This window comes from Arachis hypogaea, chromosome 2, assembly GCF_003086295.3.
Source record: "Arachis hypogaea cultivar Tifrunner chromosome 2, arahy.Tifrunner.gnm2.J5K5, whole genome shotgun sequence".
NCBI lineage: Eukaryota > Viridiplantae > Streptophyta > Magnoliopsida > Fabales > Fabaceae > Arachis > Arachis hypogaea.
The window spans coordinates 94,282,395-94,297,545 of record NC_092037.1 but is presented as its reverse complement, the minus strand read 5'-3'; the positions used below and the strand labels follow the sequence as shown (position 1 = coordinate 94,297,545).

General features: G+C 27.6%; 1 protein-coding gene and 1 long non-coding RNA gene across 4 annotated transcripts; both read right to left on the bottom strand.

Moving 5' to 3' along the window:
- Positions 1-3,853: 3,853 nt before the first annotated feature.
- On the bottom strand, positions 3,854-6,730 carry LOC112751951 (uncharacterized). Of its 2 annotated transcripts, XM_025801301.3 has the most exons (3): positions 6,488-6,678; positions 6,162-6,220; positions 3,854-5,124 (listed from the first exon to the last, which is right to left on the bottom strand). In XM_025801301.3, exon 3 carries the CDS (start codon positions 5,083-5,085, stop codon positions 4,051-4,053), a length of 1,035 nt encoding a protein of 344 aa, XP_025657086.1. In that variant the 5' UTR covers positions 5,086-5,124; positions 6,162-6,220; positions 6,488-6,678; the 3' UTR covers positions 3,854-4,050. The 2 variants fall into 2 exon arrangements, with proteins under 2 accessions (XP_025657086.1, XP_025657077.1); XM_025801292.3 differs by lacking the exon at positions 6,162-6,220 and having other exon boundaries at positions 6,488-6,730.
- Positions 6,731-11,138: 4,408 nt separating this feature from the next.
- On the bottom strand, positions 11,139-13,655 carry LOC140177939 (uncharacterized). Of its 2 annotated transcripts, XR_011869639.1 has the most exons (3): positions 13,332-13,603; positions 12,395-12,889; positions 11,139-11,579 (listed from the first exon to the last, which is right to left on the bottom strand). It is a non-coding gene; the product is annotated as an uncharacterized lncRNA (long non-coding RNA). The 2 variants fall into 2 exon arrangements; XR_011869637.1 differs by lacking the exon at positions 11,139-11,579 and having other exon boundaries at positions 12,220-12,889; positions 13,332-13,655.
- Positions 13,656-15,151: the final 1,496 nt, after the last annotated feature.

Genomic DNA, 15,151 nt, shown 5'->3' with positions numbered 1-15,151 from the left:
AATATATATTATTTGTTCTCTCATCGCTAATTTACTTTATATATGTAAGAACAACAAGTCTCATCAAGAACTCCACTATAATTGTATGTTCTGTAACAATATTATTATTTCCGATTAGTATATATATATATGAAGACATTAATCACTAAGTAGCTGAATAATTGAATGTGGCGGATGATTACTTAATTATGTGGATGAAGTTTGATGGAATCTTCAATTTTCTTTTTTTTTTTTCAAAAAAAAAGAGTTATTAAGATTTGCGGAAGTACATATTTCAAAGGAGTTGATGTGATTGTTAAAATTTTTCCAGTGTCTGAAATGAGGGATATATAGTTGTACGAATAATAATTCATGCCCCCACAAAATAAGAAAAGGGCAACAACTCATATCATTGAACAATAGACTAGTCCTTACTCTTTGCTAGTACAGTTGTTAATTTTCATGTTAGGTGTTTCTTCGCACATAGTATTTAATGTGATTAATTATTTTATATCTAATTAATCTGTTGATGAATAATTTAAAAAAAATGCCCTATATACTAATAATAATATGTGGTTAGTGAATTAAATTAATGAAGTTGTGTGCATATGATATGACATGTCATTACAATAAGAGTATAGGACACATTTGTCTTTAAGATATAAGCTAACATTGAAATTGGAAAGACACCAAAAAAATTATATTATAATGGTCAATGGTGGTTTCAGTTCTTTTCCAGAACTATGTGGAACTTTAATTGCAAGCAATTGTTTAGATGTTCCATATCTAGCTAGTTGATGGAACACTTTACACCCAACTTCTAATTTGGATAAATTATTAGAATTTTTTTTTTTAATTTAAGTAAATATTACAGCTTAAAAATGTGAATATAGATTTAAAATTAAAAAATTCTATTAAAATAGGACACAAATAAAAGTGCATTATACAAATATGAGTCACACTTTTTTACAGGTTGCGAAAAGTAATTTTATCTGACATAAAAATTATTTCTTAGGTTACAAAAAAAAAAAAAAAAAACAATTCATTATATGTGTCTCTATGAGTTTTGCGAAAAGTAATTTTTTATTTTATTTTTTTCAAAAAGAATTTGTATAATATGCTTAAGATAAAGTGAAGTGTTTATGATGTTCTAAAGAAATCTTAAAATCTATGTCAGGAATAATGTTAATTTCATCAACAATAACCTTATGTAGTTGATGTTCTAAACCTTATTCAGAAGATGTCAAAGTTTTCATCTGTTGGAAGGAAGCAATTGAATTACAATGTTCAACCTAGCTTTAATTTGTTTTCATGCAGTTTTAAGATCAAGCAAAGAATAATTGAATAGTACAAAGCAAATTGCACTTTAAGAAGGGTGTTAAAACAAAATTTCCATTAAGATTTAAGAAGTTTTTTTTTTAAATTACAATAACATAAACAAGAAGAATACCTTAATCATTAGAAAAATAACATTCAATTTTGAATCTAACTTTGTTTATGTAATTGGTCAATAATATATGAAGATAGTGAATTATAATGGATCTTCACTTTTTAAAGTACATAATGATAAGTCCATGTTGCGTCCCCTTTCATCCCCCATTGTTGTTTGGGTCCGCAATCCAACATTATCAATAATTGCTTTTAATTCCATATACATATCATATCATATATGTGCTATATATTGTGGTCGTCGTTTTTCTCCTTCATTATTAATATTAATATTTTTAAAAACCAATTTTCTTTGTGTGTTAAATTTCATTAATAATGTGCCTTGGCTTCTAGATTCATAACTAAATTCATGTATAGTTTGTGTTCCAAGGTGGAATGTAAAGATGGGTCATGGGTGTGATACTATGAGACCAATGACTGAATGAGTTTGTAGGTTTTTGATGAATTGTTAGTGGTGGTATCCGTAAAAATATTTCAATTATCTTAAAAAATAATAAGAGGAGAGATGATTGTGAGATAATATTTAAATTCGCTTTTAAAGTTATATTTACGTTTTAATTTGATTTTAAAGTTTTAGTTTATTTAATTTGATTCTCATGTAGTCCCTAATTCTATTCCTGTCATAGACAGTTAATAGTCTGTCGAGATAGACAGATCACTACCATGTTAAACGCTCTAACGATGGTAATTAAAATTTTTTTTATCTTAATTTACTCTCTAAATATCTTTAAAATTCTTAAGTAAAATTAGGATTAGGGTCTTAATGGAATAAATTGAAGTAAAAAAAATTTTCAATTGTCACTTTAGATAACCATTAAAAAATTTAGTAGAATACTCATTAATCAATATCAACACATTAATAGTTTTGTGACAAAAATAAGATCAAAGACTAATCTGAGTTACGAATATTAAATTGGAGAACCAAATTAAACAAATTGAGACTTTGAAAATCAAATTAAAGTGCAAGTATAACTTTAGAGACTAATTCCATTACTAACTCACATTTAATTTGTGAAAAATGTTTAGAAAAAGAATGAGAGTTTGATGAGAGTGTATGCAAAATGAGAACTAGGATCTTAATTCGTAATTTAGGAGTCTTAAAGGATTATTTCGAGTTCTTTTATATTTTTTTTGGACAAATTTTAAATAAAAATGTATGATCTAAATTACTTAAATGAATTTAAATGTTAAAATTGTTTGGACAGAGAAAATAATTCTTTTTCTTATTGCTAGATGAAAACTCAAAAGAGTTACAAAAACAAGCATCACATGATAAGAATCTCACATCATCAAGCATAAAACTAAGCTAACAAAATATTAAAACTTAAAAGTGAAGAGGAGTAACTGAAGTTACTATGTAAATTATGTTTATATAAATAAGGTAAAGTAGTAATTTTATTTTACTGAAAACATTCCCATAAGCCCATAGGAAAATAATGGGCAAACCCACCTTTCACATGAGTTTGAAATTGGGGGGAAGAGGATTTAATTGAATGTAATATTTGATATTTCTGAGAATATTTTTTAGGAATTTTGAAAAGGAACTTTCAACTAAACACACACTATGAAATTCTTCTAGCATAAAAGCTAAAAAGTTTTTGTGATTATAAGAAAAAACAAAACCCTTATGATCCACAATTATAATTGGGCTTGTAGTGTTAAATTGGGCCACATGTTCCATGATAGAATATTATGCTAAGTTTTAGAAATGTAGACAATTCTTTTCCGATGACCAAAAACACAAAAACAGATTTTTTTTTTCAAATTGATTTTTTAAGTTGTATTTGATTAGTTTAATTTAATTGGACACCAAAAAAGAGAGTAACTTAATTCAATAATAACAAAATATGAGCAACAATTTACATTCTAAATGTTCAGTATTAAACATAAGAGAGGTATATTTGCAAGTTTACATCATTTGAAAATATAATAATTGTTATAATTTATAAATGTTTGGTAATTCTTAACGATTTTAAATGAACACCTTCATATTTCATTCATTAAAAAATCATGAACATTCCATTTACAGGGAATTCAAAAAATTCAATCTTTGTTCATTACTATAATTGTGTAATTCATCAAAATACACATTCAAAAGCAAGTCAACTTCACAAGGAATGAGGATTTTGCTATAGAAATAAAAAGACAAGGATACCAACAAAACTAAAGCATATTTTTTAGGATAAAAGGAATTCATGTCTAGGCTCAATCTAGATACAAAAGCTGGAACCTAGAAGAGCCAAAATAACAAGTAATTAACAATATATAACTTATCCTGTTACCTGCAAATAAATTAAAAAAAAAAGGAAAAAGAATACACAGTTTTTCTTTATGATTCACATTCCATTAGCATAAGCTTTTTGTGCAAACATATCCATCGGTTTGTTCACAACTTTAAGAGATAACACAAGAACAGCAAAAAGAATTGTAAAAGGATACTCTTGTATTGAATCTAAGAAGCATTTAATGTGTTTAACTAGCTATTATATATTTATATGTGTATCACTATCAGTCTATCACTACACATAGGATTGAAAACATCCATAAGACCATAACAAAATTCAAACCATATCTATTGAATCCATAAGAATGTCTCTTTCTTGTTATTTGATGTTGCAGCAATCAGTAAACACCATTAGCAGCTGAAGTATTGGACGAAGGCGATTGCTGCTTTCGGCCTCGAGCATTAAAACCTGCAAACCAAGCAACCCTCATAAGCTGCAAACCAAGAATTAGCACCCACCAGCAAACCAGCCCCCTAATAGTATGCATCATCCATGCCGGCACACCAAGTTCGGCTCCGAGCTTCAACCCCCTCATTAGCTGCAGAACACGGTAGGACTCGTATATGACTGGGGTAACGAGCCAGACAGGTGATTGCCAATGCCAAGTCAGTATCTCAGTCAGAACCTGTACTGACAATAGAAGAAGATAAGGTCCAAATAGAACTAACGATGAGATGAGAGGAAGTTGAGGCTGCAGAATGCCCTTATCAGATCCAAACATCAGCAACATTGGGATGATGAATCCGGTTAGAGTAGCAACTATGTTCCAGAACCGGTAGCTGAAGGGTGCCTTGCTGTTGCATTCTTGCATTGGATTCTTCGGACGCGAAACAGAGTCAGCCATGAGGAGAAAAAGGGTTGCGCCGAGGTTAAAGATGCAATCAAGTCCAACCAAGGAAAGTAGGCTTGCTATATTGGGACCAAGAAAGATTGAGGATATTGGTAACCATAACGTCGGCACCATGCCAGTTGCAAGGAGAATAGAAGGACCTAGAAGCCACATAGGCCACTTGAAAAGCTGAAATTGCATGCCTGAGTGATTCTCAGTCTCTGCAGATGCTTCAGCATTTTCTGTAATCGATTCAGCTGTTTTACTAGGATCAAGAGTTTCAAATATATTGGCCGAACTTGGCAAGAACTTATCACTCTGATTATCTGTAGGAGCATAAGTGAAAGGTGACGGCTCCCACGGAGTCAACTTTGTGCAGCATATGCTTGATTCTTTTATTCGAGTACGAGGAAAACTAAGTCCCTGGAGTTGAAATGCTTTTCCAGAGTTTAATAATATCAGGCTTCTATGATGTTCCTTCCTGCTAGTTGATGTGTGTATTTGATAATGAGTTTGAGTTAATGATGCCATTCCTATATTCATTCTTGACTTCAGAAAATCCAAATGATTATGACCTTTTGCCTATAAAATTAAGATATCACAGACTAATAAACTCAGTGTCATACAAAAGCATATATAATATTCTAAGATCATAATACAAGTTTCTAACACAACAACAAAAAGCAAATTACTGTTGTTGAAAGAGACATGGAAAAAATGTATCATAAGACCTCAATTTTCTGGGGCAATGTTGCAAGTTAATGCATTAATTCATTGAATATTCCTTAATCCATATCAGTTCTTATGATTATGCACTCAAAGCTCCAAGGAAAATTTCATCAAGGAAAGAGATAGTTATATGATTATGGTCCCTAACATATAGTAGTCAACATTTCTCATTCTTATGGCTCGAAATCTTCAAATTACACAATCAAAATTCAAACCATATTATTGAAGTTACACTTGTTTGAATGTAAAACTCCAACTAATACATGGTGCCAGATCATGTCCTATTCACTAATGCTAAATATAGCATACAATTATACAAAGGACAGGTCTTCCAAATGAGAATGGAGAATTTTCAATTTACTGAATTTCAGTATGCTTCAATCTTTCCTTCTATTGTGTTTTACATTTTGCCATTCATTCCTAACAATCATATAGGACCGTTGGGAAAACGCATTAGAAACTTGGTCGGATTTCATAGCGAAGTATCTTTCCATATCTCATATTTATGTTTTACCTCGGTGTTTCTCATATTTATGTTTTACCTCAAAATGTTTAAAAAGAACAAGAATACTAGATAATGAATAAGAGAACACTTCCTCAAAAAGCTTATTTTCTTTTTTCTTTTATGGTTTTCTTCTATATGTAAAAAAAAATGCAATTGTTTGTATTGGATTGAATGCCTATCAGAAAAACAAAGGTAACTACTGACTGTAAAATTACAAACTTATTTCCTTAAGATTTCTCAAATCTACATCTAACATCAGGAATCTGGAATCAGGATGATAAGATTATCAAATCCTAATGGTAATTTTGACTAAACAATGCAAACAATTTCCACAGTATAGTAAAAAAATCAAACAAGGATTCTAATCATAACCAAATTTTCATACCAATGTTGGAATATCAGAGCTTTATCCATCAACTTCAAATCAAAACTCCAAGTTCCCCACTACCATAAAATGGTAGAGTATCAATAACAATTCATTTACACACACACACAAAAGAGGCACAAACAAATCCAGCAACTTGTTCCAAACTTCCATTGATTTTTGCAGTGGAACATAGAAAGGGTAAGCAAAAAAAGCATTCAAATATAAAGATTCAATAAAAGGGTCAACATAAGAGGTTTGGCATCAAGTATCAACCTCTGAAGAAGCATAATAATGGGAAAATAGAAGGGGGAAACAGAGAATAAAGGGTGAAAATGGAAAGTGACCTTTATGAGGGGAACTCGGGTTTGAGCAGTGAGCAGAGCCAATCGAAGGATTTGAGGAAGCGAATTGTGTCCAAAATCATTCGAATCCGATGATCATAGAAAGCTTCAGACTCTGACACGTGAGGTCGAAGCACGAACCGGAAAAACGATATATCATCAATCATCAAACGTGAGTGTGTTGCCTGTTGGGTGGAAAAAACTCTCTCTCTCTCTCCTTTTTTTTTTTTTCTTTTGAATATTGTCAAAAATTTTAAACATATTTTTTTAAGTTTTATTTTATTTTAATTTTATTTTTAAAATTTTTTATTTATATTAAATATATCTTGACAGTTAAATTTTTAAAAAATTTAAGATTAATTCAATAAAAATACATGATAATTATATCTATTTATTTTTACTGAAAGTTATTCTTATAAAATTATTGTTAAATTGATCATAAATATTTTTAAAAAATTTAGCCATTAGAAATATATTTGATGTAAAATAAAAATTTTTAAGACAAAATTAAAATAAAATAAAACTTAGAATATTTTTAAAATTTTTAACAATTTTCAAAAAAAAAAATATATTTTATCCTTAATAAAATAATTAAATTTTAAATGCAAGTTTATATGTGCTAAAATTTGGCTGGACTAACAAGTTTGATAAAAAAATCAATGAATCGGTTCGTCTAACTGGCTACTAACCCGAGCTATTTTCATTAAATTTTTCTTTTTTTTAAAATATATAACATATGCAATTAGTTATATTTTTTAAATTTATATTTATTAATTATAATTTAAACGGTTCAATTCGTGATTTATCAGTTGAATTAGTGAACTAATAGTTTGATCAGTTCAGTTTTAACAACTATGTACAAAATAATACACAATTTGATTCTTAAACTTGTACGCGAGTTTCAATTTAGTCCCTAAAATTTCAATTGTTTCTATTTAGTTTCAAAACTTTGTAAACATTATTTAGTTTTCGAGGTAACATTAATAGGATGCCGACATGAACAACCAAATGCTACACTGGATTTTATAAAACATCTTTTTTTTATTTTGATACTCAAATAGTCCAAAAACAACTTCGTAAGTGGTGTTTATTGAAAAATTTTCTCCCAAAACAACCGATATAGCATTATTTTTAGGCTATTTGAGCGTCAAAATCAAAACTGTATTATTTTTCAGATTCTAATGTGATATCTGACTATCTATGTCAGCACTCTATTAACATTATGTGCCAAGGACGGTAAAATTTGAGAACTAACTAGAGGCAATTAAAATTTTAAAGACTAAATTGAGATTATATATGTTAAATTAATTTGTCCGATCTAATTATGACAAAAATAATATGATTTGATCGATTATATATGTTAAATTTAAATTGTTAAAAAAAATATTTTTAAAACAAAACGTTTTAAGTATTTTTATCTAAATGCTAACATAATTAGGATACTATTATGTAATCTCAGTAGAAATAATTTTAAATAAATGGAATATAAGAATAGTTTAACTAAAATAAACTTCTTAAAGAATCATTTGCTAAATTATTTTTTTACAAAAAGTTACACTTATATTCTATGAAACACGGACACTTTACTGAATTGTCGTGTTTGTGTATCGGATATATTTTAGACACGACATTCACTGACACTCGTCCAACATGCGTGTCTATTATTGTGTCCAACTGTGTCTTAATAAAAAATAAAAAAAAATTTTCCACACGTTTGGATACATCTAAATACCATCATGTATCAGCATGTCCAATCTTATTCTTAACATATATTTTTGAAATAAATTTAGATGTAATATATATCATTACTTATTAATATAAAAAATATTTTAAATACTTGATATAATTAAAATAAAACATTAAAAATAATTAAAAAATTAATTTATATTCTAATATCAATAAAATATCAAAATATCATTATGATTTATCTAAAAAATATTTTATATTTTATATATATACGTATCACCGTAACGTAAAAAAAGCCTGTTACGAGTAAGTGAAAAGGAAAGAAGTAGAATCAGACTCAGTTTCAGTTTATCACAGGAATTCGAAAGTAGCTGATTCAGTAACAGAATCTGTTGATTTAGCAGTTTCAGTAGCCATATTTGATTATGTTTATGTTTTAAAGTCACTTCAGAAATCGATCTCAGATTTAATATGGAAGATAAGGATAGAAGAAGATAAGTAGCTTTCCACCCTAACTAAAACATCTAAATCTTAATAGGATGCAGCTCGTCCCGATCTATTTCTTGTCGTAACTAAGATAGATCGATTAATCTCCAAAAACTTCTAAAGTAGAAGTCATCTATTGAGGACAGAACTAGACAGATAAAAGTCTAGAAGCTATTTTATAAAATTTTAAAATTTATATGTTAACATATTTCGTGTCATGTCATATCTTATATTTATGTCAGTGTCATAGCTTATATTATATTCATTGCGTACATCTAGCAATAATAATAAACAAACTAGTACATCATTCTATTTTTTGGAGTAACGGTGAAATTTGGTCTCCAAAGGTAGAAAATGAATTGATTTAATTCACCAAAAGATCGATAATAAGTTAATCTAATCCCAAAAATAAAAAATATAGACAATGGGAGTAAGTTAGTTTTTTTTTAAATCAATTTCCTTACCAACATCATTTGTTTAGTGTGACAATTAAGTAACACTGTAACACGTTTATTTTAGGTATTTTAATCTTTAAAATTTAGTGTTAAAATTAAAATTATTATTAATTTTTTTATTTAAAATGGTCTTTAATATTATATTTAAAATTAAAAAATAATTTTAATATTAAATATAATATTAGAAGACTATTTAAAAAAATATATAATTTTAATTTTAACTCCAAACCTTAAAGATGAATATAGTATTTATTCAACTTTATATTTAAATGTTAATCAATATTTTTCCTTTCTCAATTTTACATACACACCCTAATAATTCCCAATTAGTTATTGGATGTCTTTTTTTTCTTTCTGTAGTTTAAACAACCCCTTCTTTCGTTTGGTGTCCAGTTTTTGGTTTAAAATGTGACTCTATTTAATTGATAACTTATGTAGAAAACATAAGGAATTGGAATTGAACTTCAAACAAAGTATGAAATAACAAACACAGAAAAGAGGAATATTTATTTGCCAAAAGTAACCTATTGATCGTAAATCTTTAAAGCCCCATGTATCGATAATTATATTATTGTTGCGCATGATTTGGAATCAATTTTTCATTCCAATAATGTAGATTATTCTTTTTTTTTTTTCTATCTCCTCAAAGGAATGTATTTTATTGCATTGAAAGATTCAATTATAAAAAGACTCTAAGGTCATAGCAGCAAAACATCTAATAGAGGGGCATTCCCATAGAAAAGTAAAAAGGAAATTTCTGAAATATAAGAAGAATAGAGTGTCTTAAAGAAAGAAAGGGAATAGATTTAATTTTACATACGATCAAATTTGGATATAAAATAAAATTATTTATATATTTTTTAAAGGGTTTCTAAAGGGCTTGCTTTACTTTGCAATGAGTATTGAGTAGGGAGCGAGGTTGCGCTAGTAGCTAGGCATAGGAATAAAATACATAATTTTTTACTTGTAAGAATTAGAAACAACAATATTTAGTATTAATAGCAGCACAGTATATAATACTCAAAAACAATGAAAAGTTCACATAAATAAAAAATAGAGACAAGATAATACACTAAAATATTTAATATAAAAAAAATTTTAAATGTAAGAAGTAAAAATTATGAATTACCAAAATTAAAAAATAATTCTCTTATAATCATATCATGGGTTTGGCTATATTTTTATATTGATTGTCAACTTTTCTCTTTTATCCGAACTTGAGACACTACAAGAAAATAGAGTTATTTTGACACTTTATTTTTTAACACCATAATTAAATGTCAAAATTAATATATATTTTTGACAAATATCACAAATGTCAAATTTTTTATATTTTCTTGACGAAAAATTTGACCGTAGAAAATTACTCCTCAATTTTGACACTCATTTGTTTTCAATTTACTCTACTATTTTTTTCTTCTTTAAGCTCTGTTAATTTTGACATCACACTGCTCTCAGTTTAGGATTATACTACTCATTCTTTATCTTCAAAATCTCAATTTATTCTTTAGTTTCAAGATCACATCTCATTCTTTGTTAAAATTTTTTGTTGAGAATATTTTATAGTCAATAAGTGTCAAAATAAATAGTATTTTTGACAATTAATAAGTATCACAGAAAATATGTTCTCAAAATTTTCTAACAAATTATTTTTGACAGCCAATATTTATCAAAATAAGATTTAAATTTTTTTCACAATCGCTTATATGTTAAAAATATTATTTTTGACAAAACTTTTATTAACATATTTTCATAGTTAAAATAGTGTCAAAATTTATTTTTTTGACAAATTTTAATTTTTTTTACACATTATAACCCTAAAAAATAATCTATATTGTTGTAGTGAGACTGACTATGTACACAAGTATAATATAGACGGAATTAAATAGTTCTCTTATAATAATGATAAATAAAATTAAGAAAATCATAAATTACTATATAAAATGTGTATGCAAGAAGTCAAATAAATAAAATTAAGAAAATCATAAATTACTATATAAAATGTGTATACAATAAGTCAAATAACTTAAGCTTCAAAATTTACAAAATAAGAATAAAAAGATAAAAATACCATAAAAATAAAATTGATGTGTGTAGCCAATATCTCCAACTACAGATGTTAAATTAAAGATCTAGATGATGAAAACGAAAACTAGTGTCTGAAACATACTGTCTAAAAATTCGATCTAGGGGTTAACGAATCTGCAACGACCAATTTACAGAAATAACTTTGTATATATGCAAAAATAACTTTCACTCTTCTCTTTTCTCTAATATTTGATGTTCTTCTTGCAAATGAGACCTCTCACTCTCGATCCTAATTCACTTTAACTATTTGAACTTTTTCTCCACATAAAAAGAGAGCCCAAAAAAATCCAACAGATAGCTACCATCTTTGCGTCGTTCTTGGTGGACACAGAGACATTCTGTGGGCTGAGTTGATGGCGGTCGCCATGGCGGATGTGATTCTGCAGTGGCCAGTGGTGTTGTGAACACCATATAGGGTTTTGAATTAACGTATAGTTCTTTTCATAAAATCTAATCATTCCAAAATTTAAACTTCTAGATAAAAACATATAAATATTTAGAGTAACTGTTATGCAAATTCGCTTGCTAAGCAATAATGTATGTGGTCTGCAATCACGCTTTATCTTTTTCACGCTGATGCAACTGGCGTGTTCTCTTGGGCTTTTTTTTTATTATTTTTTTTTTAAATTTTTTTGATGTATAAGAGAAGAAGGGTTTATAAAGTTTTAACCTTTTTCACAAATAAAACATATTTGTAGAGTTTTCTTTTGTAGTGGACATGTTTTGTTTTCATTTATCATTTTGAAAAATTAAATTAATTAGGTAGGAAATAATTTTTTTTGGTATGTGTCATATTTTATATCTTATAATAATAAAGTGATCAAATTTCAAAAAAAAAAAATCTTAAAATAAGACTTTAGTTTTATTAATCTTCCTTAGACCTTGTATATCATCCTTATCGTTTTATAGTTTTTTGTATTTTCATGTTGTTCACCTTGGAGCCTTGATTCATGAACATACCCTAAGGTATTAACCTAATTGATTCTAGGGTTTGAACATGAATACCATAAAGGAATAAAGTAGCCCAAAATAAAAATTTATCAATTTATCATTGAAGTAAATGGATTATAATAACTAGTTACTTCAGATTCCAATTTTTTTTCAAAGATACAAATAAATTGTGAAGAAATAAACCTTTATAATTAATATTACAAATTAAATAACATCCTCAGCACATCAAAGTAGATAAACGTACCGATTTAACAAAAGGTTTTAGATAACATCAGCTACTTGATCAGGTATAACGTACCGATTTAACTTCAAGAACAACTCAAATATCCAATACATCAAACTTTTGAGAGTGTGATAATCCATTAGTATTATAAGTATAGATCCCCAGATGATGAGCACAGTCCATAAAAGTATTGGGTGCAACATGATGGACAAGAGAGAAGCACATGAAATTGATCCAAAAATTAGGAGGACAAAGCTCAAAATCTTCCCCTTGTAACCACCTCTAGCTTGTTTGTTGAAGATCTTGATTCCAAGCACGGCGCAGTAGATGCATCCAGCCATCAAGAAGGTTTGAATCTGAATCGAGTTCGTCACCCATGGTGATTTGTTCTTGTTTTGATACTCAAGTTGGAGCATCCCAAGAAGGAGTGAATCCAAAAATATGAATATGGCATGACATGGGATTGTAGAGTTGAAGAACTCTTCGTCATCATCACTTGATGCCGGGGAATCAATGCTATATGTAATAATATGGACTATAATAAATTTTAATAATAACAATCACGTCTAGTTGGTACCACACGTTTTGAAGCGATGTTATAAACTTATAATAATTTAAATGTTAGCTAGTCTAGGTTAATTGCTCAAACCACTAATCATATTATTAATATGTGTGTTGATAATGGTTTTGAAAATAACGAAGCACATGGTTGTTATAATAATAATAATAAATAAACAATAGTCTTTCTTTAATCCTAGCCCTTATTTAATTCTTTGGCTCTTGCCTTTTTGCAGAACCAAAGGAAAAAGATGAGCTTGGGTTAGCAAAGAATAATAAAGAAAGAGGAAAAGCAATAAATAAATAGCAAGAATCAAATCAATGAAATGATATACTCTTTAAGATGGTTAAAACAAATTAAAAATATATGTATCTTAGAGAAAGTGGGTGGAACACTAACCTTGAGTGCCTATTATATTTTAGACGGCATGAGCATCTCATCACAAACTTTGATAATTTCCTTTGGTTTAGGGTTGCAGCCATTTTAATTCTTCTGGTGGGTTTTATTCTGCTTATTGAGATATTCACTTCCTTATTATGAATATCTTCCACTAAGCTGATCTCGTTCATATTGATATAAAACAGCAAGGAACAACAAATTAAAATGACACACTGATCTACCTATGATCTCTTTATCATCTTCTGAATATCATATCATTCAATGTTAAAACCTTCCGAGACAACAAACAATGTGCCTTCGTTATACATTCATCTCCAAAGTCCAACAAGATGGGTCCACTTTGTCTTTTCTTCTGTTTGGTAATTTACTTACATGCATTATTAAATTAACATTCATTACCCAAATCAATCCTAAAAATTTTTAAAAACGAACATTTTAATTTTTAAAAATAATTAATATGTAAATTAATTCTTAAGATTTTATTTTTATAAACAAATTAGTCTTTAATTTATTTTTTAGCAGAATAATTATCCAAATCAGTTTTCAAAAATTTTAAAAGTAAATATTTTAATCCCAAAAAAATTAATATACAAATCAATCTCCAATATTTTTTCGTTAGACATAACAGTTCTTTATCCAAACAAAATAAAATAAAATTATTATTATTATTATTATTATTATTATTATTATTATTTACACAATAATACTGTATCATAATTTTTTTGTATTTTTTAAACAAAAGTAACGATAAATTTATTCATTAGATTCTTATGTATGTATTTATAATAATAATAATAATAATAATAATAATAATAATAATAATAATAATAATCAATAAAATTATTAGAGATTATTCTACAAAAAATTTAAGGTTAAAATTATGTCTAATGAAAAAGATAAAAGTAAAATGGACGAAGGACTATTATGTCTGACAAAAAAAATGTTGGAAATCAATCTGTGTATTAATTTTTTTTGAGACTAAAATATTTGCTTTTAAAATTTTTGGGACTGATTTGGGTAATTACTCTGTCAAAAAATAAATTGGGAACTGATCTAGTAAAATTTTGGGAATTGATCTGTGTATTAATTTTTCTTAAAGACTAAAATATCCACTTTTAAAATTTTAGAGATTGATTTAGTTAATTACTCTTAAATTAATTAAAGATCTAAATTACACGTTTACAACAATTCAATTTTTTTAGGGTAAAATAAATAGATAAAATAAATGCAGTTCAATATTATACAATTATCCTAAATAAAGAATGGTTACATGCATATCTGAATTCAGATTCAGTTCTATATAAGGATCTCCTCAAGGCCAACACTAAGGGAGGAATCTATGTGTTTGATCAATTATCTATGTCTAAGAATTTTCTTTTCAATATTGCTGATTGCACTCGATCTTTCAATACTTGTAATAAAGATGCTTTATCAAACATGAAATTCTGTTTCTAGTCTCAATTCTTGTAATAAAAATGAGAAGTTTGATCTCATGAATTCAAGACATTCTATCTTAATTGCTAATTTCAATAAATATGATATCTATGAATTATGTCACAAACGATTAGGACATACAGCCATAGCTACTATCATTAGAGTATTAAAGCAAGGTGGTATTTCATTGACTCCTAATAATGTTCCTATTAGAGTGAGTGAAACTTGTACTAAATCTAAAATGAATGTTGTCCCCTTTTTCCCTCTGAAACTACATATTTTGCACACTTACCTTCCCCATCACTTCTATTAACAAGGAAGTGTTATAACTTATAAGGAGGCATATGAGTATTACTGAAATAATATAAGATAAGAAGACATCATAT